General features: G+C 42.4%; 1 protein-coding gene and 1 non-coding gene across 7 annotated transcripts; one reads left to right on the top strand and one right to left on the bottom strand.

The window, feature by feature from the left end:
- Window positions 1-156: 156 nt before the first annotated feature.
- Window positions 157-15,155, bottom strand: wdr45b (WD repeat domain 45B). 6 transcript variants are annotated; one of them, XM_045710392.2, is made up of 12 exons: window positions 14,824-15,047; window positions 14,486-14,611; window positions 12,504-12,578; window positions 12,221-12,272; window positions 11,550-11,651; window positions 11,219-11,306; window positions 8,970-9,064; window positions 8,413-8,603; window positions 8,154-8,239; window positions 6,518-6,619; window positions 6,048-6,169; window positions 157-4,140 (listed from the first exon to the last, which is right to left on the bottom strand). In XM_045710392.2, the coding sequence occupies exons 5-12, from the start codon at window positions 11,644-11,646 to the stop codon at window positions 4,034-4,036; spliced, it is 888 nt and encodes a 295-aa protein (XP_045566348.1). In that variant the 5' UTR covers window positions 11,647-11,651; window positions 12,221-12,272; window positions 12,504-12,578; window positions 14,486-14,611; window positions 14,824-15,047; the 3' UTR covers window positions 157-4,033. The 6 variants fall into 6 exon arrangements, with proteins under 6 accessions (XP_045566348.1, XP_014034992.1, XP_014034990.1 ...); XM_014179517.3 differs by having other exon boundaries at window positions 12,243-12,272; XM_014179515.3 differs by lacking the exon at window positions 14,486-14,611 and having other exon boundaries at window positions 12,243-12,272; window positions 14,824-15,155.
- Window positions 15,156-23,896: 8,741 nt separating this feature from the next.
- On the top strand, window positions 23,897-23,969 carry trnar-ccu (transfer RNA arginine (anticodon CCU)). The gene has a single exon. It is a non-coding gene; the product is annotated as a tRNA-Arg (tRNA).
- Window positions 23,970-24,056: the final 87 nt, after the last annotated feature.

The raw sequence follows: 24,056 nt of genomic DNA, 5'->3' as shown, positions 1-24,056 counted from the left end.
TAGGCCGTCATTGAAAATAAGAATTTGTTCTTAGCTGACTTGCCTAGTGAAATAAAAAAACACAAAGGGATAAGAGCTGGCTTGGAGTTTATGGAGCAAGCATGTTTCCTTCTAAAGTAACCTTCACACACAAACAGATCACACACTACCCCAAACTAAGTCACCTACACTACCTGATGTTTTATTCACAAATTTAAATGCAGGATTTTTACAATCATGTAGTGAGTGAATTCCACTTGCACAATCAGAGCAGGAAGCAACAAATTAAATGCATTCAGAGTGGTTCCCATTGAACACAGAGAAATGTACGTTGGTACAAAGTTAAATCTTAACGGAACAAATTACAAATACACTAAACAAGTGTAGTACTGCATTGTAAGGTCATACACTTGACCCAATAAGCTTGAGCCGATGCTGTGACAAACATAAGATGGGTTCTAAAGTTAATACTGCTTGTAGATCCACATTTTTTTTTTAACTCATGTAGATCAGAATTTATGCTCGAAATGTTCTTAAGCTGACCATAGTGAACAAGCAGAAGAGCTCTCTTCATGGGCAAACTACACCAGCCAACTAAACCTCACCAGAAAGGAATGGGTGTACATTGTCACAAAGAAGGTGGGTTTTGGTTTAATTCAGATTGAATCTAGGCCTAAGATTCAATCAGATCAAGCGTTAACCTGCGATAGCAGACACCCGCATAGCAGATGTTTTGACGGTGGAGCTGAGTTGGAGCCGTCAAAAACTTTGAGCAGCTGCTCTTACGATCATTGTCACGAAGCCCACCGCTCCATTCACCGTAGTTCAGAACAGGAAAGTGTAGGCTATACACGCTCAAATTGAAAACGAAATCATGAGCATTTCTATCATCCTAATCAAGGCGTATTTTACATTCCACTGTTAGAACTTTTAAACCATGCAGCCAATGTTAATGTCCACGTTAAGTATAATGGCAGGAGACGCTTGTGGATTTGACAGCTCTAACGCAGTCCCACCTCCGACACCACCAAAACAACCGCCATGCGGATGTCGGCTGAATCGAGCATTAATCTTGAAAGCATTTTTTGTGTGTAAGCAAAGGGGGTGGAAACTGTATTTTTCTATTCACTGTGATCATGGCAGAACAGTCAATCAGTTCACACAACGACTTGGGAAGGCTTGGCTCTGGGAAAACGGTTGTATTAATTCATGAACGGATATATGATAAACGTGAACAAGTTAAGCTTGTCTGTGAGTATCCGTTAAGAAGATGTACGTTACTCAAAATCTCATCGGAGACTGATCAAGTTTCTGAGTTTGAGCTTTACATTGAGTTTTCATCCTAATCAAAGTTCTTGGGCCTAGATTCAATACGGACCACGGAAGAGCTGCATTATAGAGTGAATGACATTCATTTCCGATTGAGCCGATATATGAAGCATTTACCGTGAATGCAGTCTCTGCGAACACGGAAATCTTGCTTTTAAAAGGTTCATAGCCGAATAGGGGCAATCGGATTGAATCTAGCCCAAAATCAGTGTTTTTGGTTCGGCTTATAGGTACTAATTAGGAGTTGTAACTAATTCACCTCATCCTCATGTAGAGACTCATACTGTAAAGAATATTGCACATACATACACACACACACAGCAACATGAAAATGGCAGGAAGAGTGAAACAATAACACTTGTTAATCAAAAAATGTATTCTATTCTGTACAGTCTATGCAGTAGGTTACATATGTTCAGTCTGGCGTATTCGTTGTGTTTATACAGTGAGTAAAAGCTAAACCTAGCTCTACCAGAGTGGTGTTTCACCAAGAGGAATCACTGAGGTTAACCAGATAACCACCGTAAATACTCTGAAAGCCTTATAATATCAAGTTCTTATAAAAATAGGAACTTTTAAACTGACTCAATTCTTCAACTGTACGAAGATTGAAATAAATATTTATTTCAAAGTTATCTGACCAACTCAATGGCCTTACCTTGTGAAATCCCACCCATGCAATTTGTATATATACACACACAGTGCATTTGAAAAGTATTCAGACCCCTTGACTTTTTCCACATTTTGTTACGTTACAGCTTTGTTCTAAAATGGATTAAATCCTTCCCCCTCAATCTACACACATTTTGCAAATGTATTAAAAATAAAACAAAATATCACATTTACGTAAGTATTCAGACCCTTTACTCAGTACTTTGTTGGCAGCGATTACAGCCTCGAGTCTTCTTGGGTATGACGCTACAGGTTTGGCACAACTGTATTTGGGGAGTTTCTCCCATTCTTCTCTCCAGATCCTCTCAAGCTCTGTCAGGTTGGATGGGGAGCGTCGCTGCACAGCTATTTTCAGGTCTATCCAGAGATGTTTGATCAGGTTCAAGTCAAGCTCTGGCTGGGCCACTCAAGGATATTCAGAGACTTGTCCCGAAGCCAATTCTGTGTTGTCTTGGCTGTGTGCTTAGGGTTGTTGTCCTGTTGGAAGGTGAACCTTCTCCCCAGTCTGAGGTCTTGAGCGCTCTGGAGCAGGTTTTCATCAAGGATCTCTCTGTACTTTGCTAAGTTCATCTTTCCTTTTATCCTGACTAGTCTCCCTGTCCCTGCCACTGTAAAAACATCCCCACAGCATGATGCTGCCACCACCATGCTTCACCATAGGGATGGTGCCTGGTTCTATCCAGATGTGACACTTGCCATTCAGACCAAAGAGTTCAATCTTGGTTTCATCAGACCAGAAAAACTCCAAGTGGGCTGTCATGTGCCTTTTATTGAAGATTGGCTTCCGTCTGGCCACTCTACCATAAAGACCTGATTGGTGGAGTGCTGCAGAGATGATTGTCCTTCTGGAAGTTTTTCCCATCTCCACAGAGGAGCTCTATCAGAGTGACCATCGAGTTCTTGGTCACCTCCCTGACCAAGGCCCTTTTCCCCCCGATTGCTCAGTCTGTCCGGGCGGCCAGCACTAGGAAGAGTCTTGGTGGTTCCAAACGTATTCCTTTTAAGAATGATGGAGGCTACTGTGTTCTTGGGACCTTCAATGCAGCAGAAATGTGTTGGTACTCTTCCCCAGATCTCTGCCTCGACACAATCCTGTCTCAGAGCTCTACAAATAATTCCATCGACCTCATGGCTTGGTTTTCGCTGACATGCACCCTCAAAAGTGGGACAATATACAAAACAGGTGTGCGCCTATCCAAATCATGTCAAATCATTTGAATTTACCGCGGGTGGACTCCAATCAAGTTGTAGAAACAGCTCAAGGATGATCAATGGAACCAGCATGCACCTGAGCTCAATTGAGTCTCATAGCAAAGGGTCTGAATACTTATGTAAATAAGGTATTTCTAAAAACCTGTTTTCGCTTTGTCATTATGGGGTATTGTGTGTAGATTATAATATGGGAAAATTTTTTATTTAATCCATTTTAGAATAAGGCTGTAACGTAACAAAATATAGAAAAAGTGAAGGGGTCTGAAAACTTTCTGAATGCACTGTATGTATATATGTGAGTATATACACACACTCCACTCTCGATTCAGCTCAGAGGCACTCCCTATAGTTAGATTAGGTGGTGTTAGTTGACAAGATTTGTTTTCTATGCATCTACCTATTAGAATCAACGCTATACACCTTTAAAAAATAACCGCCCGATCATCGTACATTTCACAGAAGACATCTTTAAAAAGCAAGTCTCCCTCTTTCGTCCTCGGACTAGCAGGACAAGGAGGCCCAGGTGACATCCGTTAGAGTGTTCTCGTCCCCCTGTCGTTGTCTAGTTGTACAGGGAGTCTTTAAGTAGGTTTTGTCAGAGGGCACTCAGTCCTGATTTCTCTCGGTCCATCTTTCATTCCTCTGTTGTTTCCCCGAGATGGTGTCTCTCTCACCTTCTGACGCTCCACCGTGTAGAGTCCATCAGCACTGGGTGAGCAGAGACATCATCTCCTCCTCCTTTTCCTCCTTCTGTCCATCCCCCTCGTCCTCCTGCTCCTGAAAATAAACCCATCCGCCGTGTACACGTCTGTCCGTTTGCAGGAGGTGGTAGGGTGAAAGGTCAGATCTTCTCGTCTGTCATCTCCAGGAACTGTGCGTAGACGTCTCGGGAACACTCCCCCTTCTGATTGAACAGGAACTTGTAGTAGCTGCCATCGGCACAAATGGCTGAGGAGAGAGAGAGGTCACAATAAGAGACCATACATCAGCTATATTCTCAAAGAAAAACGTTTTTTTTTTATAGAAAAGTATCCATAAATTTAACACAGTTTCCCGCTCAGTTTAAAATGAGTCAAGGGTGTCAACAATAAAAACAATCAAATAAGTGGTGTCAAGTCAACAATAATATACAGTACCTGTCAAAAGTTTGGACACACCTACTCATTCTAGGGCTTTTCTTTAATTTGACTATTTTCTACATTGTAGAATAATAGTGAAGACATCAAAACGATGAAATAACACATATGGAATCATGTTGTAACCAAAAAAAGTGTTAAACAAAAATATATATATTTTCGATACTTCAAAATAGCCACCCTTTGCCTTGATGACAGCTTTGCACAGTCTTGGCATTCTCTCAACCAGCTTCACCTGGAATGCTTTTCCAACAGTCTTGAAGGAGTTCCCACAAATGCGGAGCAATTGTTGGCTGCTTTTCCTTCACTCTGCGGTCCAACTCATCCCAAACCATCTCAATTGGGTTGAGGTTGGATGATTGTGGAGGCCAGGTCATCTGATGCAGCACTCCAGCACTCTCCTTCTTGGTCAAATAGCCCTTACACAGCCTGGAGGTGTGTTGGGTCATTGTCCTGTCGAAAAACAGTTGAAAGTCCCACTAAGCGCAAACCAGATGGGATGGCGTATCGCTGCAGAATGCTGTGGTAGCCATGCTGGTTAAGTGTGCCTTGAATTCTAAATAAATCACTGATGGTATCACCAGCAAAGCACTCCCACACCTCCTCCTCCATGCTTCACGATGGGAACCACACATGCAGAGATCATCTGTTCACCTACTCTGCGTCTCACAAAAGACACAGCGGTTGGAACCAAAAATCTAAAATTTGGACTCATCAGACCAAAGGACAGATTTCCACCGGTCTAATGTCCATTGCTCATGTTTCTTGGCCCAAGCAAGTCTCTTCTTCTTATTGGTGTCCTTTAGTAGTGGTTTCTTTGCAGCAATTCGATCACGAAGGCCTGATTCACACAGTCTCCTCTGAACAGTTGATGTTGAGATGTGTCTGTTACTTGAACTCTGAAGCATTTATTTGGGCTGCAATCTGAGGTGCAGTTAACTCTAATGAACTCATCCTCTGCAGCAGAGGTAGCTCTGGTTCTTCCTTTCCTGTGGCGGTCCTCATGAGAGCCAGTTTCATCATAGCGCTTGATGGTTTTTGCGACAGCACTTGAAGAAACTTTCAAAGTTCTTGACATTTTCTGGATTGACTGTGCATGTCTTAAAGTAATGATGGACTGTCGTTTCTCTTTGCTTATTTAAGCTGTTCTTGCCATAATATGGACTTGGTCTTTTACCAAATAGGGCCATCATCTGTATACCACCACACCCTTCTCACAACACAACTGATTGGCTGAAACGCATTAAGAAATTCCACAAATCAATGCACACCTGTTAATTAAAATGCATTCCAGGTGACTACCTCACGAAGCTGGTTGAGAGAATGCAAAGAGTGTGAAAAACTGTCAAGGCAAAGGGTGGCTACTTTGAAGAATCTCAAATGTATAAACTATTTTGATTTGTATAACACTTGTTTTGGTTACTACATGATTCCATACATGTTATTTCATAGTTTATGTCTTCACTACTATTCTACAACATAGAAAATAGTAAAAATCAAGCAAAACCCTGGAATGAGTAGGTGGGGTCCAAACTTTTGTCTGCTACTGTATGTGTCAATATGGAAGAAATGTCACTCTGAATCTGTCTATAAACACTGGGCAGGAAGTAGCTGGAGTATGTATAGCGCATGACTGCACTGGGCTCTGTTCCAGAGGTCTGCCAACACAAACAAGTACTCAGAGAGATACTACCTCGCACACACACACACATTACTCACCTATGACAGAGTTGGGTTCTGTTCCGAAGGCACACACACACGGCGAGTTTGATGGAACCTGGAACTTTGAGAAGCTCCACTTGGAGCTGAAGTACTTGGGAAGGAAACTGGCCGAGGCTAGGCTAAAAGTAAAAGGAAACAACAAATGATTCAGGGATGGGTTTGGAATTACAGGAAGCACTGGTAAGGATTCGAGAATGGGTTTGGAATGGTGGCTGGTTTAAAGATTAACATTGAAAAACAATGTGCTCACTTTGAAGTTATTCCTCCAAAGAACAGGGTGTATATCCTTGAACAGTCAATAAGACAGCTCTCTCAAAAAGAGCTTCATCACCACTGGCACTCATCTCTGACCACACGTGCAACAAGGCACTACATACACTTTTGATCAATGTTGCAGAATTTGGACTTCGGTTAAGAGATCAAGTTGACAGTGCAGAGAAAGGTTAAAATGTTTGGCTCAGACCGACCTGGACTGTTTGTTCCTCTTGGGATCCTCTGCAGCGAATATGTGGACTGTACCGTGGTCACTAGACACACAGATGAGGGTTGCATCCTGGTTGAAATTGATGCTGGAGAGGGGAAATAAGTTACCAAACAGGACTATAACAGCAACTTACTTACTTAATGTAGTTATCGTACCTAGCAACCTTAAGACAGGTACACTAACTGTAAGTCACTCTGGATCAGAGCGTCTGCTAAATGACTAAAATGTAAACATTAAGCCGGGTGTACACTACACGATTTTGGCCACGATTTAGCTGTCCCAGACAAGTTTGAGAACGGAGACAAAATCCCCATGTCGTTGCCTACTCGGGGCACGCGACCGTCACCGATGCTTGTTTAATGTGAGAGGGTCAAAGACACAATCTGGGGGCTACCGACCTCGTCTTTGAACAGTTTCAGACGTCCTTATATTTCCAAACATGTCAAATCAAATTTTACACGTGATTAGCAGATGTTATTGCAGGTGTAGCGAATTGCTTGTGTTTCTAGCTCCGACAGTGCAGTAATATCTAACAAGTAATAACTAACAAATTACACATATACCCAATACACACATCTAAGTAGGAATGAATTAAGACTATATACATATGGATGAGCGATGTCAGTGGAATGGACTAAGATACAGTAGAATAGTATAGAATACAGTATATACATATGAGATGAGTAATGCCAGATATGTAAACATTATTAATAGACTATTGTTCCATTCCTTAAAGTGTCCAGTGATTCCTAGTCTATGCCTATAGGCAGCAACCTCTAATGTGCTAGTGATGACTGTTTAGCAGTCTGATGGCCTTGAGATAGAAGCTGTTTTTCAGTCTCCCGGTCACTGCTTTGATGCACCTGTACTGACCTCACCTTCTGGATGGTAGCAGGGTGAACAGGCAGTGGCTCGGGTGGTTGATGTTCTTGATGATCTTTTTGGCCTTCCTGTGACATCGGGTGGTGTAGGTATCCTGAAGGGCGGGTAGTTTGCCCCCGGTAATGCGTTGGGCGGAGGGCAGATGTTTGATTTTATCTGCACAAAATCTCCAAAGCTCTTGTAGTGTGATGTGCAACAACACGTTTCGAGAACGGTGATCAGCAATAGCCAATGAGAGCTCACCAGAGAAGAAGCCATTGAGATGATTTACGTAGTACTGAGTCACCCAGAATGTGTAGACTCTCAAGCAGAGCGATGGCTACTACTAGTATGCATTTGTACTCCCCTTTAACCAAAGCCAAAGTGTCAAATCGTTACAGCTCTGAAGTGCACAACCAATGTTATTCAATTCAAAATGTTAGCTAGATATTTCAACTCTGTATGGCAAGCGTGAATGTCTGACTGAACGTTTTTGAGGCTGCTTTGAGCCACAGTTCGTAGCTACGTTAAATCTAACCACATCATTGTTTTTGCGAGACAGCGCGGTAGCGGGAAACCTCAAGACCAAACCACATGGTTTAGCGTGCCCACCACTATGTTGGCAACACAAAAACACTAAAAGGAAAGACGGTTGTTTAATGTCAGGATTTAGAAAGTCGTGTAGTGTCCACCCGGCTTTAGAGCATTTCTCACATCTAACTTCAGATGAAGAAAAGGCCCAGGTTGGTTGTTCTCACCAGTAGATGTTAGCAGCCTGTGACCCTCGCCTCAACTCCTGAATCAGGTGGCCTGCCATGGTGTCAAATATTCTGATCAGGGTCCCCTGGAGAGAAATAAACAAAGGCACCGAGACACAGCGTTGGGAGTTGGTCACCCCTAGTCTACAAGCAACAAGGACAACCAATGCTAGATATAAAAAGCCTAAGGCACTGTCTAAGCCCAGGAGTAGTGTTAAAAGGGTTAAGCCGATGAGTAGTTCTAAAGGGGTTGTAATACTTTCTCGGAGGCAGTGGCTATCCTGGTTCCCTGCAGGTTGAGGGCGATGCAGCACAGCGCCCCCTCGTGGGCAGGGATGTCCACTGGAGGCTTCTCTGTGTTGGCAAGGTCTACAATCTGCACGTGCCCAGAGTGGGTCCCCGGGAACGCCAGCAGAGAGTTGTTACTGTTGGGACACAGTACACACAGACCTGGGGGAGGAGGGAGAGAAGTTATGGATACAGTCATGGAGAGAGAATGAGAGAGACAGTGAGAGCAAGAGAGAGGAGAGCAAGAGAGAGAGACAGAGAGAACGTGTCGATGGCTACACATTACAACCATGTAACACTCGTGTGAAGGTTGTGTGTTTACATCAATTATGAGCGTGTCCAATATATTTAGCGTAGAGAAAGGGGGAGAGAGAGAGAGAAGCTAGGACACATTACAACCATTTAGCATTCTTGTGAAAATGGTTTGTTTACTTAAATGATGGGCATGTCGAATGCATCTAGCAGGCTGGTTAGGAATCTGAGAGCTGCAGTAGACAGTAGCTGGACTGTCTGTGTAGTAGTACTGACCTTTGGGGTTATAGCAGGTCTCAAACACATGCAGCTGATGAGGGTTGTGGGTGAACGTGAACACTTTGATCATAGAGTCCAGGACCACCACGATCCTGAGGACATCAGAGAGATGCAGACATTAGGCTCAAGACTGAGAAATGGGAGAGATCTGGCCCACTAACATACAGCAATCTAATGGGGAAACATTGGTAAGAAAACATTTCACTACTCCTGACGCCAACATATTACCGTCTAACATTCCCTTTAATGTTACCTAAAAAGGTGAACATCTTAACAGTCATTGCTGTTCAGGCAATTCCTGAGTAGTCCGATAATTCAGCCATCTCAATGCACCAAGGAGCTATAATGTATACCATTACTGGATTATGACATAGTAACTGGTTGGAAACGATACAGTACTATGCAATTACTGCCAGTCTAACAGGTTCTGTGCCTAACATGCTGACCACACCGCTCACGTTAAGTGCGCGAGCGCTGCAAAATAAATGTACACAATCATTTAATCCAAACTGCTCGCTCGCGCCAACGAGCGTCTGCGTAGCTAGGCTCTAAAATAGAACTTGATTCTATTTTTGCAAGTCCCGCCTCTCCTGTCGCCTCATTGGTTTTTAAGAGCATGTACCCACGTGGGTGATTGAAAGATGAACTGTGGTCCACACTCCAGTTGGTGGTGGTAATGCACCTTAAAGTTAGTTGCCAACCGAAAGTCCAAAAAAGAAGAAGACTGAAGGAGGAGAGATTACTAGAAACTAACTCGGTTTACCCTTTTATTTGTGGATTCATCGTCAAAGTAGAGGACCTTGTGCATTTCAGGTAAAATAACAAGCCAATGTTTATATCCCAGGACAAATTATCTAGCAACAGCAAGCTAGCTAGCTAAATTACGTTTCGACCTGTCCCCAAATTAATATAGTTGGTTCAGAGTTAGTTTCGATATTTCAACCTGTGTGTCCTGATCGTATCTGGTGTGGATGGACAAAATCAACATGCGCGTGAGGGTGCACGCGTGTTCCCAGTCTCGTCAGGTTGTAAGAAGAGGGAGTGCAATCACAGCCAGTTATTACTGTACTCGTACCATCTTCCACCCTCTCTGTGATGTAACTTAGGCTAAATCTCATATGATATCCTATTCCCTATCAGTGGTGGAAAAAGTACCCAATTGTCATACTTCAGTAAAAGTAAGGATGAACCAGACTTGTGGAGGTCTACAATTTTTCTTCTGAGGTCTTGGCTGATTTCTTTTGATTTTGCCATGATGTTAAGCAAAGAGGCACTGAGTTTGAAGGTAGGCCTTGAAATACAACCACAGGTACACCTCCAATTGACTCAAATTATGTCAATTAGCCTATCAGAAGCTTCTAAAGCCATGCAATCATTTTCTGGAATTTTCCAAGCTGTTTAAAGGCACAGTCAACTTAGTGTATGTAAACTTCTGATCCACTGGAATTGTGATACAGTGAATTATAAGTGTAATAATCTGTCTGTAAACAATTGTTGGAGAATTACTTGTCATGCACAAAGTAGAAGTCCTAACCGACTTGCCAAAACTATAGTTTGTTAAAACAAGACATTTGTGGAGTGGTTGAAAAACTAGTTTTAATGACTCCAACCTAAGTGTATGTAAACTTCCGACTTCAACTGTAAGTATTAAAAGTAAATGTAATCGCTGAAATATACTTTATTAAAAGTAAAAGTATAAATAATTTCGCATTCGTTATATTATGTTTAGTGAGTCTGCCAGATCAGAGGTAGTAGGGATGACCAGGGATGTTCTCTTGATAAATGTGTGAATTAGACAATTTCCTGTCCTGCTAAGCATTCAAAATGTAAGTAGTACTTTTGGGTGTCAGGGAAAATGTAAGGAGTAAAAAGTACATTATTTTCCTTAGGAATGTAGTGGAGTAAAAGTAGGCAAAAATATAAATAGTAAAGTAAAGTATAGATACCCCCAAAAACGACATAAGTAGTACTTTAATGTATTTTTACACCACTGTTCCCTATACAGTGCACTACACTACTTCCAACCAGATTGCTGTGTCATTGTGTCAAAATTCTCCTGAAGGAGCAGCCATTGATGATGAAATCAATCCCGGCAGTGTGAAACACAATGATTGCATTCCTGGTTGGTCGTAAATGCTTCGAGGGGGAGTTAAAGTGGTACTAACTTCTTACTTCATTTGTACTGGCACGCAACACTGCTGATAGAGACACATTAAGGGAAGAAAAGGGGTGGGAAGTGTTCGTACCTGTCCCTTCGAAGCTTCACTGCTTTGACTTCAGTGGAGAACTCAATTTCTATAACCGTCTTTTTCTTCAGGTCATCCCAGATCATCACTAGAGGAAAGCATCAGAGGACATGGTGAGAATTACAACCGACAAGACCAACATGACATGATGACGTTTGTCTCTAGTGCCAGACCAATGTAAGGAAATAACAAGATAAGGTCAACGTGATGGAAAAGTCTACCACTAGGAGATCATTTTGGGGGTTCCAAAATATCTTATTTCTAATGCTCATATTACATATGTCACGGAAAGTTCAACACAAGCACCAGACACACAGAGTAACCACCATACCTTTGTTAGGTGGGTATTTGGGCTTTTTCCCTCCTCCAACCAGCGCTAGGTAGTTACACCTGAACAGCATCTCCACATGCCCGACCCCGCCCTCCATGAACTCTGGAAGACACATACAATCACCTCATTGGCCATTAAGCTGTCAATCTGGTGGGTGGCGAGTAAACTGAGCCAATGAGAATCAAGGGTGTCGCCTCAAAAACCACCACAATTATCCAAACCATTATTCCAATAAGATCTATAAATGTTACTAGAAAGAGCCGTCCCTGATAAGGAGAATTGAAATAGTTTTAATAGCTCAACGTTTTACTAAATAGCAAACAACTCCTCACTCCATCTGCATATTAAAGCAAACCTTTCCAGCATGCATGATGCATCACTGTAATAAAAATGACTGTAGTCCTGGTGTTATTTAGACCCATATCAACAAAAGCCTGCACACCCTGCAGCAACCCTCCAGAACCAGGTTAGGCCCTCCCTGGCCTATACTATAGGCTAATCCTTTCCCTACAGTACTAAAGACAGTACAGTAAGCCATTTCCTATTGTGACTTTGGACAGGTCATGTGAGGAGTCACATGTGCAGGGCTCAGTGGCGGAATGATTAACTTCCTCATCCAACCAGAGCACCAACCCAGCCACAGACAGACAGATCCATCTCATCTCACACACAGCAGGAGCAGGAAGGAGGTACCTTGGCTCTCGCTGTCACAATGCTGTGTCCCTGTGTGCAGCAGAATGGCCTCGATTTACTGCAAGCAATGCTAGTGACCCATTTAGTTTATTTACATATCAACAAAATGGCTACACAATAACTTTTGATTAACAGTAAACCGTGAAAAGGGGCACATTATGATGAATCATGATTATCAAAAAGGATATGTTTGATACACTTCTAATTATGATGTTATGTTTCATATTTGCTGTACAGTCATTCTTTTTTACATATATTTACCTTGTTTTTCTTTCTCTTTGAGTGGATCTGTGTTGTACACTCTAAACCCATTCTCCATTCCGCAAGCAAAGCATCCTGGAAGGAGCAGACAGACAGACAATACCAGTGGTTAAAACAACCCTGATCAAAGCTAGGTCCAAATTCACAGTGAATGAATAACCACAATATTTATCCATCTTCAAAGACATCATGATTATGAGGGAGATAAACTATGGACAGTCTATGCTTCTAGTCAGGTTCTCTCTTTCCTATCAGATTTGGAGCATGTCCTACTACTCCAGTAACCTGAAGTTGCCTGCGAGGAATGCGCACACAGTGAACATTGAGCAGTGTTTGAATATTAGCTAACAGTCATTGCTTTGTTTGGAGGGAGACCCATTCATTCACTGCTCAGTGAAGAAAAGCTGACTAGGGCCACCCACCCACTCCCACACCCGACCCACACGCACTGGTACCAAGCTTGTACCTGTCACATGTCTGTCTGCCTAGACTGATATGAAATTGTACTATCTGATTCTGCATCTAAAATTATTTTTTAAATGATTTATATGTTATGAGTTTAAAAAGGAAGGTATGTGGTACACTTGACCAAGTTTGATGTGTAAAACATAATTCGTCTTTCCCCTGCCAAGTCAAGGGCTACACTCACTAACTAAACAATGGATCATCATACTCACAGCTTGAGCTAGCTTGTCAAGTACAGTAATCTATTTAGTAGTATCTTAGCAGTTGTCAAACTAAAGTTCTAACCACAGATAAAGGGGGCAGTTCTAGATTTGAAATAACCATGATTTGTTCCATATAACGTTAAATATGTAGCTAAATTAGCTAGCTAGCTAACGATAGAGATAAAAAATTATAAAATGTTACAACCCTGCAAGCATATAGCTACTGTAACTGTAAATGAATAGGTGTTTATTTGACGTTAGCCACAACATTAGCGCTATCTTGTGGAACAGTAGAACCCCCCACAGCTGTATTTCCGGCTAGCTAACGTTTCGTTGTTAGCTGATGCTAGCGTATTATTAAAATCTAAAACGTGAGAGCCCAACATATCCATGATATTTAGCTCTTAATATGATTAAAGATCAGAGTTACATGTAATACCATTTAGTTTGCTCAAATGACAATCCAATCACTTGTATTTTACAACAACTGAATATTGCTAACGTTAGCTAGACATAACTAACTAGCAAACTAGCTTAGGCTGGGTGTAATGCTGCGTTCATAACCAAGTGGGAAGTTGGTATTTACCACATACGACTGACACCCCAAATTGAACGCCCCTCCTACTGGTAATTACTAGTGGGAAACTCGTCAATCATCCCTGAGCTCCACATGCTGACTTTACATTGTCAGGAAATTACCTTGAGAACAGAATTTTTGGCAGGTTAAATCAAACATTATTTATAAAAAGCAATATATTAATACGTTTTATGAGCATATAATACGTTTACAAGCATGACAGCTGTACTTTTAGTTGATGGTTGACACAGATTGTTGGCCATTAGCAAATCTGAGTTTATTAATGAGTCAAAGCACTTGAATGCATCCAACAGAGGGTTATCCAAGAAGCAGGTTTGAGGAGCTGGCGAGGTAACTTTGGTCAACTGAGTTCAACTCGTGATACCCGGCCATAAGAAAGTGGCTCACCTTTTAGCCAGGTAAACAAACCTGCTCCAGGGCAGGCTAACTCATTGCTAACTCCACTTACCCTGAATGAAATGACAGAGCTGTGAGTTGAGGAGCAATTAAATCAGATTCCCTCCCTCTTGCAAAGATTGCATCATCATTAAATATAGTTTTTGCCTTGGCAGCAACTAATGGGGATCATACTAAATACAAAGATGGCACCAGCGATAAGTAATAAAATAAAGACAGTGCTTCTAAATGCCTATTTCACACCATAGCCTGCTGAACTTGCAAGATAACTTTTCTTTCATTTGTATTTAGGCACAAATGAAAATGTGGCACTGACTCACCCAAGAATTGATATTTTAGCATTGTCTCAATGAAGAGTTCGGCATGTACAGGCAGTTACAAGCCTGCTAGAGTTAGCGGCAGGCGGAGGTGCAATATCCACCGTCGTAGTATGGATGAATCCTGAGCTGGAATGTAAAGCTAACTGAAATTAGTTAAATAAAGGTTACATTTTTTTAAAGTAGATCTAACTTGCTTTACGACGTCACAACTGGTAATTACCACCTTCCCACTTGGTTATGAATGCAGCATTACAGCCCGGCCTCAAAACATCGTTAGGATGGCATCGTCGACAGAACTGGCAACCAAAGAAGATTTCGATGAAGAGACAATTTCTCACCATGATCCTGGTTGAATCCCGCGTACAGTAGTCCGTTCCCATGTGCGTTTGATGGTAGTAAATTCATTATTTCGATCAGATAATCTCAGTCGTACGTTAGTCAAATTTCCACAGAATGCTAGCTAGCTACCATTTTTCCTGTGCCAGACAGCCAGTTAGGAAAAACAACACAGCTCTTGGTTCATCCAGGACGCTCAAAAGAGCACCGAGTGATCGAGTGTGAGTTTCATCAAAGATGGTGGATAAATGAAGATAGTTCAATCAGGCCGTTTACCGTTGTCTGCTTAAGGGGATGGCACACCCATAGACACCAATGCGATAGCAGTCAGCTTTCAGAGGTTCTCAAAGTTGGGAGAGGTCCGTGGAGGTACTGCAGGGGTCCGCAGCCATATCTCAAAATATGTTTTACATTTCTATTTTTTTTATTAATAATACTAACAACAGATTAAACTACTTTGGCCAAGGGATCCATGGAATAAGTAAAGTGTGTAATAAAGACTCACAGTGGAGGTGTCATAATTCCCATAAAATCTAGTGGTCAAACAGGAAAATGGTTTCAATCGTTTTTCCACCATTCATTTTTCCCATAGGGGATTGTAGAAACACTTAAAATAAGGGCAGTGTTTTGTGTAGGCTTACCCTGGTGTGACGTTTTGATAACTGAGCAAACCTCTGTTGGACAAGGTAACCTTTATGAATATATTTGCCTGTAATTACCCACAAAAATGAAATGCTAATTAGATGCTAATGTGGCTATCATACACAAGTACTACACATCCTGTCGCAAGCTTTGATGTAATCACTCAAAGCCCAAGGTGGGAAAATCCTCCACACAGAGGCTTTGCTAGAGCTGTGGGATAAGGTAAGCCCTGTTTGCTAGCTGCTAACAAGCTATTTTGGTTAGGTCAAAGATCTGTGGTTAACTAGATGCTTTTAAAAATTATCAAGATATCCCCTGACTAGTTATGTGTACAACACACGTTACCATCCTTACAAGTAAAAAGAAAATCAGCGTAGGCTAGCATAATTGCCTTTTTAATTTTGACAAATCCTTTGTGAGTTAGCCAGCTAGTTAATGTTAGTTCAAGGTTTGTGTAGTCATACTTTTTTATGAGGTCAAATCAAATAAAGTTTGTCACGTGCACCGAATACAACAGGTGTTGACCTTACAGTGAAATGCTTACTTACAGGCTCTAACCAATAGTGCAAAAAAGGTATTAGGTGAACAATAGGTAAGTAAAGAAATGAAAAGACAGTGAAAAACAGTAGCGAGGCAATAAAAGTAGCAAGGCAACATACAGACACTGGTTAGTCAGGCTGATTGAGGTAGTATGTAGATATGGTTAAAGTCACTATGCATATATGATGAACAGAGAGTAGCAGTAGCGTAAAGAGGGGGTGGCGGGACACAATGCAGATAGCCCGGTTAGCCAATGTGCGGTAGCACTCATTGGTCGAGCCAATTGAGGTCATATGTACATGAATGTATAGTTAAAGTGACTGTGCATAAATGATAAACAGAGAGTAGCAGCAGTGTAAAAGAGGGGTTGTGTGGTGCACACAATGCAAATAGTCCGGGTAGCCATTTGATTACCTGTTCAGGAGTCTTATGGCTTGGGGGTTAAAACGGTTGAGAAGCCTTTTTGTCCTAGACTTGGCACTCTAGTACCGCTTGCCAGGATATAGCTAGCTAGTTAGGCACCTTTGTTAGCTAGTTGGCTACATTAGTTAGGGTGCAATGTTAGCTAGCTAACACTATCTCACGTGGTGTCGTTGGACTTCCCTGACTGGTGGCGACATGCTAGCGAATGTGCCTAACGTTAGTGATTAGCGCTAACTAGCTAATGTTAAATATTCACTAGTTAGCATGTGGGGTCTGGGGAAAAGTCTGACCACACGAACAGTGAGCTAAGGTTAACTAGCAGGCTAGCTAGCTCACAAAGGACTCGTGGGCTCAGTATTTTGACATAAAAAAAAACAAATGGTTTTGTTCCATGAGTGCATCTGTTGTGCATGACTAATCAAATGACCTGTGAAGTCAGTTATACATGTCAGCAGGGATGGATTAAGCTAGCCCGAGTCCAGTACTTTTCACACTGGGCTAGTAGACAATCTGCCAAACTAGCCTGACATAGCAGATGGGCGGACCGGGTCTGCAGCTGCCATTTTCCGGTGGGAAAGAGAAATGGCCATGTATTTTACTAGAAAAGGAAGATCATCATCCACCATGGCAGAAGAGGTAAAGCCAGACTGTTGAATGGGAAACAAGAACAAACAATGAGGCATGAGGATTGGGTGTTGAGGGACCACTTGCCACATTGTCCAAGGTGTGCTTATGTTACAATAATCAATGTGTTTTCTGTCCAGATAAAGATGATGATACAGCATTGAAAAATACCTATCACTGACCAAATGTTTTGTTTATCAGTCCAACAGGAGTGCATCCCTCAGACCATCCAGTGCATGGACATCTTAGGCCAGTGTAATCCGAGCGTCCAGTTGTAGAGACTACAGCACCTTGACCCTGTGGACGGACAGGCCAATAACTCATCAAATATGATACAATATTGTGTAAAACATTGAATTTGTAGATGCATCTAGGGCTGTGGCGGTCGCAGTAATTTACTGTTAATTAACATAAACACATTTAGCATCTCCTGGCTACACAAGCCACTGATGCAAACCTTTGGAACATCTACATTTTAGTATACTAAATATATATATATATACTAAGTATACTAAATCCATGTAATATAGCCTACACTTCACAATAAATCCATGATTTATATTAGACAGGTCTAAAGAAACATGATATGAAGAAAATGTAGTCTATTTCAGAAGAACATAGTAGCATACTCTGAGTTAGGTCCTTATCTGGCTATCCCAAATGGCTGTGGGCTACACTAGTTCATTTAGCAGACAAGATTTGCTTAGAATTCCGTGGCATTATTTAATAGTATGAAGAATACAATTGAACATAGCTGAAAGGATATTTTCTCCAAACGATTTGAGGGAGTGTGCACATACGGCTATTCTGTGTTGAGTGGTTAACAAAGAAATAGGCATTCCTATTTTTACTTAATTTAGAATCATTAATATAACTTTAGTAGCTCTACAAACATTGGGCTGTATGTTTAGATGTTTAATACATTGCAAGGCTGCATGATGCGACTCTAATGATGATTTGAAAAAAGTTGCTTGAAAGGTATGAGCTCCACTTTGTTTTTTTGCGCAGGCTGTACACACTACATCAGTCACTCGTTCACAGTTTCACAAGCACTTGATAATGCCTAGAATTTCACAGTGGCAGCCCCTTTGTGTGGCCGAAATGCACCCCCGTTGTGTCCTTCTCCCTGAGTGCTGAGCACTCTGAATCACTGCTCACTCACATCACTCTCCACCATGTGATCGGGTCTTTCTCACAGGCTACAAGTGAAGACGGACACATCGGGGACGCAATTGCGCGCTACCATTGGCTTCCCTGAAAATAGGTACTGATGAGAGAAGCAATATGAGTCTGCCAGAGGTCATCACACTGGATTGGGAGGGTGATGGAGGTTTTGGTGGTCCACACAATGAAGGTGTCCCTTCCAGTGATTAGGAGCTGACCTGGTGCCAGTAAGGATGGTCTTCAGAGGCAGTAATACCCTCCCTCCTTGATATAGAAATACTTTGACTTCAAGGTCTCTTCAATGGCAAGGTCCCTTGCACCATAAGGACACTTGACTTCCACCACTGCTGTGGTGTTAACGGGTGCATGCTAATTAGCAACTGGAATAAGCAATTTCACAAATGTGTCACGTGCAGTGTCTGTTTGCTCCTCATTACACACCATGGATCAACAGATATTATTTTTACATCAATAACATAGGAATCACCACAAAACGTCTTATATGACCTCTTATACACTATATTAGGCCCAGCCTTTGGAACTTTGGTTTTCCTAGATATGGCTACTATATTGTGATCACTACATCCGATGGATCTGGATACTGCTTTCAAGCTAATTTCTGCAGCATTAGTAAAGATGTGATCGATTTCATTCCTGTGCTGTTTGTAACTACCCTGGTAGGTTGACTGATAACCTGAACCAGGTTGCAGGCACTGGTTACAGTTTGAAGCTTTTTCTTGAGTGGGCAGCTTGATGAAAGCCAGTCAATATTTAAATCACCCAGAATATACACCTCTCTGTTGATATCACATTCATTATCAAGCATTTCACACATGTTATCCTGATACTGACTGTTAGCACTTGGTGGTCTATAGCAGCTTCCCAACAGAATGGACTTTAGGTGAGGCAGATGAACCTGTAGCCATATTACTTCAACAGTATTTAACATGAGACCCTCTCTAATCTTTACAGGAATATTGATGGGGTCAATTTGGGGTCATGATAGGGGCTGCACCAAATGTTTGACGTATTATAATAATTTATTATGCTTATGTTGTATTAATAGAAGGGGAAGGGCTCTAAGACCCCTCCCCCACTACATTTATAGGGTCCTAGACTACAGATTAACAATATATATATATATATATATATATATATATTATAAGGTTTAATATTGTTCCACAGTCTTTTCTAGTCTCTGCCTCTTATAAAGAAACGGTCTGAGAGATGTGTGAGTTATTGAAGTGAAAACAGAGAAAGTGCCTCTATATTTTCTGTAAATGTTATAACCTTGTACCACTTGCTGTGCGGTAGCAGAGAGAATGACTTGGGTGGCTTAAGTCTTCGACAATTTGGGCCTTCCTCTGACACTTCCTGGTTTAGAGATCCTGGAGGGCAGGGAATTACGCACTACCGTCTGTAGCGCCTTGCGGTCGGATGCCGAGCAGTTGGAACAAGGCCAGTGCCAGGCCCAGGCAGTAAACTCACTCTCAATCCGAGTCTGACCTGATTCACCTAACTGAGAGAAAGCCTAATTAGATTCTTGAAAACGATACTGTCTGTCTGACTCACCTACTAACCATGTAGATTGGACAACACAAACACTTGGCTTGCTACGTGCGGAAATAAAAAAGTATGGTTACTGTCAAAATTTGTTATAAAACAAATGTAAACAATTTAGACATAGGTGTGAGATGAAAAGCGCATTGGCTTGTATTGCATTATTCATTTGGAGGTAAGCTTATCATCACGATCAATAAGAGAATATTGATTATTTTGAGCTTTAAACGCGCTTGCCGCCAAATGACGATCTATTCGGTTGCAAATAGCTAGTTCGCTAGCTAGCTGTTGCCAGTGACTGACAGGTGGCGATTCAATTCTATTCTGGCGTTTGCGGGTTTTCTGATCTTTTAACTACATTAGATTCAATAACAAACCGACCACGAGGGAAATAACGTTTTAATGTTACACTGGACGGGGTAATGTGGAGCTGCACAAAACAACAAACCTAGCCTGAACTGCCTAGCCATAAATCACAGTCCAGCAGGAGGTATCTCCCCAGAGAGATAAACATCAGAGAGAGAAAATGGGGCCCTCCCCACTAATTATTGCCCCCAAAACTATGTGCAGCCCCCCTTCTATTACCATGACAACCTATAAACAATGAAAGTGACTGGTTTTACCAGGTTGGGGCAGGGTCTTCCCACCCTGCCTCCTGAGGGTCACTACAGTATTAAGACATTTTTCAAAAAAAAGAGGAATGCTAGCCGCGACCCGAGTGTATGACAGACATAACTGCATTATTATTAGTATCCACCAGAGACAGACTTTGAGCTTCATTAGATTACATTTAGCTAACCATTGCTACACTACATGGCCAAAAGTATGTGGACAGCCATTCAAATGAGTGGATTTGGCTATTTAAGCCACACGTGTTGCTGACAGGTGTATAAAATTGATCACACAGCCATGCTATCGCCGTAGACAAACAGACCACTGCACCACTCGAGATCTGTTGCTCTGTTGAAGCCGGCCACGACCGGGAGACCCATGGGGTGGCACACAATTGGCCCAGCGTCGTCCGGGGTAGGCCAGCAGGGATGTTCTTGTCCCATCGCGCTCTAGCAACTCCTGTGGCGGGCCAGGCGCAATGCACGCTGCCACGGTCGCCAGGTGTACGGTGTTTCCTCCAACACTGGTTTCTGGGTTAAGCAGGCATTATGTCAAGAAGCAGTGCAGCTCGGCTGGGTTGTGTTTCGGAGGACACATGGCTCTCGACCTTCACCTCTCCCGAGTCCGTACGGGAGTTGCAGTGATGGGACAAGACTGTAACTACCAACTGGATACCACGAAATTGGGAAGAAATAGGGGTAAAAAAAATAATAAATAATAATAATAATAAATAACCAAAAATAAACAATGGCCTTAGCTCAGTGACTTTCAATGTCAATGTCAAGAACAAGTCAGTTCTTCAGATTTCTGCCCTGCTAGAGCTGCCTTGGTCAACTGTAAGTGCTGTTATTGTGAAATGAAAATGACTAGGAGCAACAACGGCTCAGCCACGAAGTGTTAGGCCATATAAGCCCACAGAACAGGACAACCTAGTTTTTTTCAATGTATTTTTATTTCACCTTTATTTAACCATGTAGGCCAGTTGAGAACAAGTTCTCATTTACAACTGCGACCTGGCCAAGATACGGCAAAGCAGTGCGACAAAAACAACAACACAGAGTTACACATAAACAAACATACAGTCAATAACGAACATATAGAAAAATCTATATACAGTGTGTGCAAATGTAGAAGAGTAGGGAGGTAAGGCAATAAATAGGCTATAGAGGTGAAATAATTACAATTTAGCATTAACACTGGAGTGATAGATGTGCAGATGATGATGTGCAACTAGAGATACTGGGGTGAAAAAGAGCAAGATGATAAATAACAATATGGGGATGAAGTAGTTGGGTGTGCCATTTACAGATTGGCTGTGTACAGGTACAGTGATCGGTAAGCTGCTCTAACAGCTGATGCTTAAAGTTAGAGAGGGAGACATAAGACTCCAGCTTCAGTGATTTTTGCAATTCGTTCCAGTCATTGGCAGCAGAGAACTGGAAGGAAAGGCGGCCAAAGGAAGTGTTGGCTTTGGGGATGACCAGTGAAATATACCTGCTGGAGCTTGTGCTACGTGTGGGTGTTGCTATGGTGACCAGTGAGCTGAGATAAGACGGGGCTTTACCTAGCAAAGACTTATAGATGACCTGGAGCCAGTGGGTTTGGCGATGAATATGTAGTGAGGGCCAGCCAACGAGAGCATGCAGGTCGCAGTGGTTGGTAGTATATGGGGCTTTGGTAACAAAACGGATGGAACTGTGATAGACTACATCCAGTTTGCTGAGTAGAGTGTTGGAGGCTATTTTGTAAATGACATCGCCAAATTAAAGGATCGGTAGGATAGTCAGTTTTACGAGGGTATGTTTGGCAGCATGAAGGAGGCTTTGTTGCGAAATAGGAGGCCGATTCTAGATTTAATTTTGGATTGGAGATGTTTAAAATGAGTCTGGAAGGAGAGTTTACAGTCTAACCAGACACCTAGGTATTTGTAGTTGTCCACATATTCTAAGTCAGAACCGTCCAGAGAAGTGATGCTAGTCGGGCGGGCGGGTGCGGGCAGCAATCGGTTGAAGAGCATGCATTTAGTTTTACTAGCATTTAAAAGCAGTTGGAGGCCACGGAAGGAGAGTTGTATGGCATTGAAGCTCGTTTGGAGGTTTGTTAACACAGTGTCCAAAGAAGGGCCAGATGTATAGAGAATGGTGTCGTCTGCGTAGAGGTGGATCAGAGAATCACCAGCAGCAAGAGCGACATCATTGATATATACAGAGAAAAGAGTCGGCCCGAGAATTGAACCCTGTGGCACACCCATAGAAACTGCCAGAGGTCCAGACAACAGGCCCTCCGATTTGACACACTGAACTCTATCTGAGAAGTAGTTGGTGAACCAGGCGAGGCAGTCATTTGAGAAACCAAGGCTATTGAGTCTGCCGATAAGAATGCGGTGATTGACAGAGTCGAAAGCCTTGGCCAGGTCGATGAATACGGCTGCACAGTACTGTCTTTTATCGATGGAGGTTATGATATCGTTTAGGACCTGAAGCCCGTAGCGCATAATAATCGTCTATCCTCGGTTGCAACAGTTACTACCGAGTTCTAAACTGCCTCTGGAAGCAACCTCAGCACAAGAACTGTTAGTTGGGAGCTTCATGAAATGGGTTTCCATGGCTGAGCAGACGCACACAAGCTTAAGATCACCATGTGCAATGCCAAGTGTCAGCTGGAGGGGTGTAAAGCTTGCCACCATTGGACTGGAGCAGTGGAAACACGTTCTCTGGAGTGATGAATCATGCTTCACCATCTGGCAGTCCGACAGACGAATCTGGGTGTGGCGATGCCTGGAGAACGCTACCAGTCTGAGGCTGTTTTTGGGCTAGGTCCTTTAGTTCCAATGAAGCGATATCTTAACGCTACAGCATACAATTATGTTTTAGATGATTCTGTGCTTCCAACTTTGTGGCTATAATTTGGGGAAGGCCCTTTCCTGTTTCAGCATGACAATGCCCCCGTGCACAAAGCGAGGTCCATACAGGAATGGTTTGTTGAGATCAGTGTGGAAGAACTTGACTGGCCTGCACAGAGCCCTGACCTCAACCCAATCAAACACCTTTGCGATGAATTGGATTGCTGACTGCCAGCCAGGCCTAATCGCCCAACACCAGTGCCCTACCTAACACGTGGCTGAATGGAAGCAAGTCCCTGCAGCAATGTTCCAACATCTAGTGGAAAGCCTTCCCAGAAGAGTGGAGGCTGTTATAGCAGCAAAGGGGGGACCAACTCCATATTAATGCTCATGATTTTGGAATGAGATGTTCGACGAGCAGGTGTCCACATACTTTTGGTAATTTAGTGTATTTCGAGCCTGAAGAAAAATTGCTACCACGGGCAAACCTGAAAATGTTTAGCCAACTCTCGCTTTCCTTGGTAAAATTGTTACGCCGTTCGGAAAAAAATCTACAATTTCCATTCTTTATGAAAATCGTTAATAGAAGACAATTAGTTCATTCAACACTAATGGCTAACAGTTTGTACTTTAAATTTATATCCACATTTCCCCACCTATTTTGTCGAGCCCCAGTGGCCTAATGGATAAGGCACTGGCCTCCTAAGCCAGGGATTGTGGGTTCGAGTCCCATCTGGGGTGATGTCCTTTTTCGAATTAACCGTATCGAAAATAATCACGTAACCCTAAACAACTGTGAACATGCTGTTTTTTTTTACAGAGAATCGT

Source organism: Salmo salar, chromosome 28 (genome assembly GCF_965601325.2).
Source record: "Salmo salar chromosome 28, fSalSal1, whole genome shotgun sequence".
NCBI classification, from domain to species: domain Eukaryota; kingdom Metazoa; phylum Chordata; class Actinopteri; order Salmoniformes; family Salmonidae; genus Salmo; species Salmo salar.
This window is presented reverse-complemented; position numbering and strand designations above follow the sequence as displayed.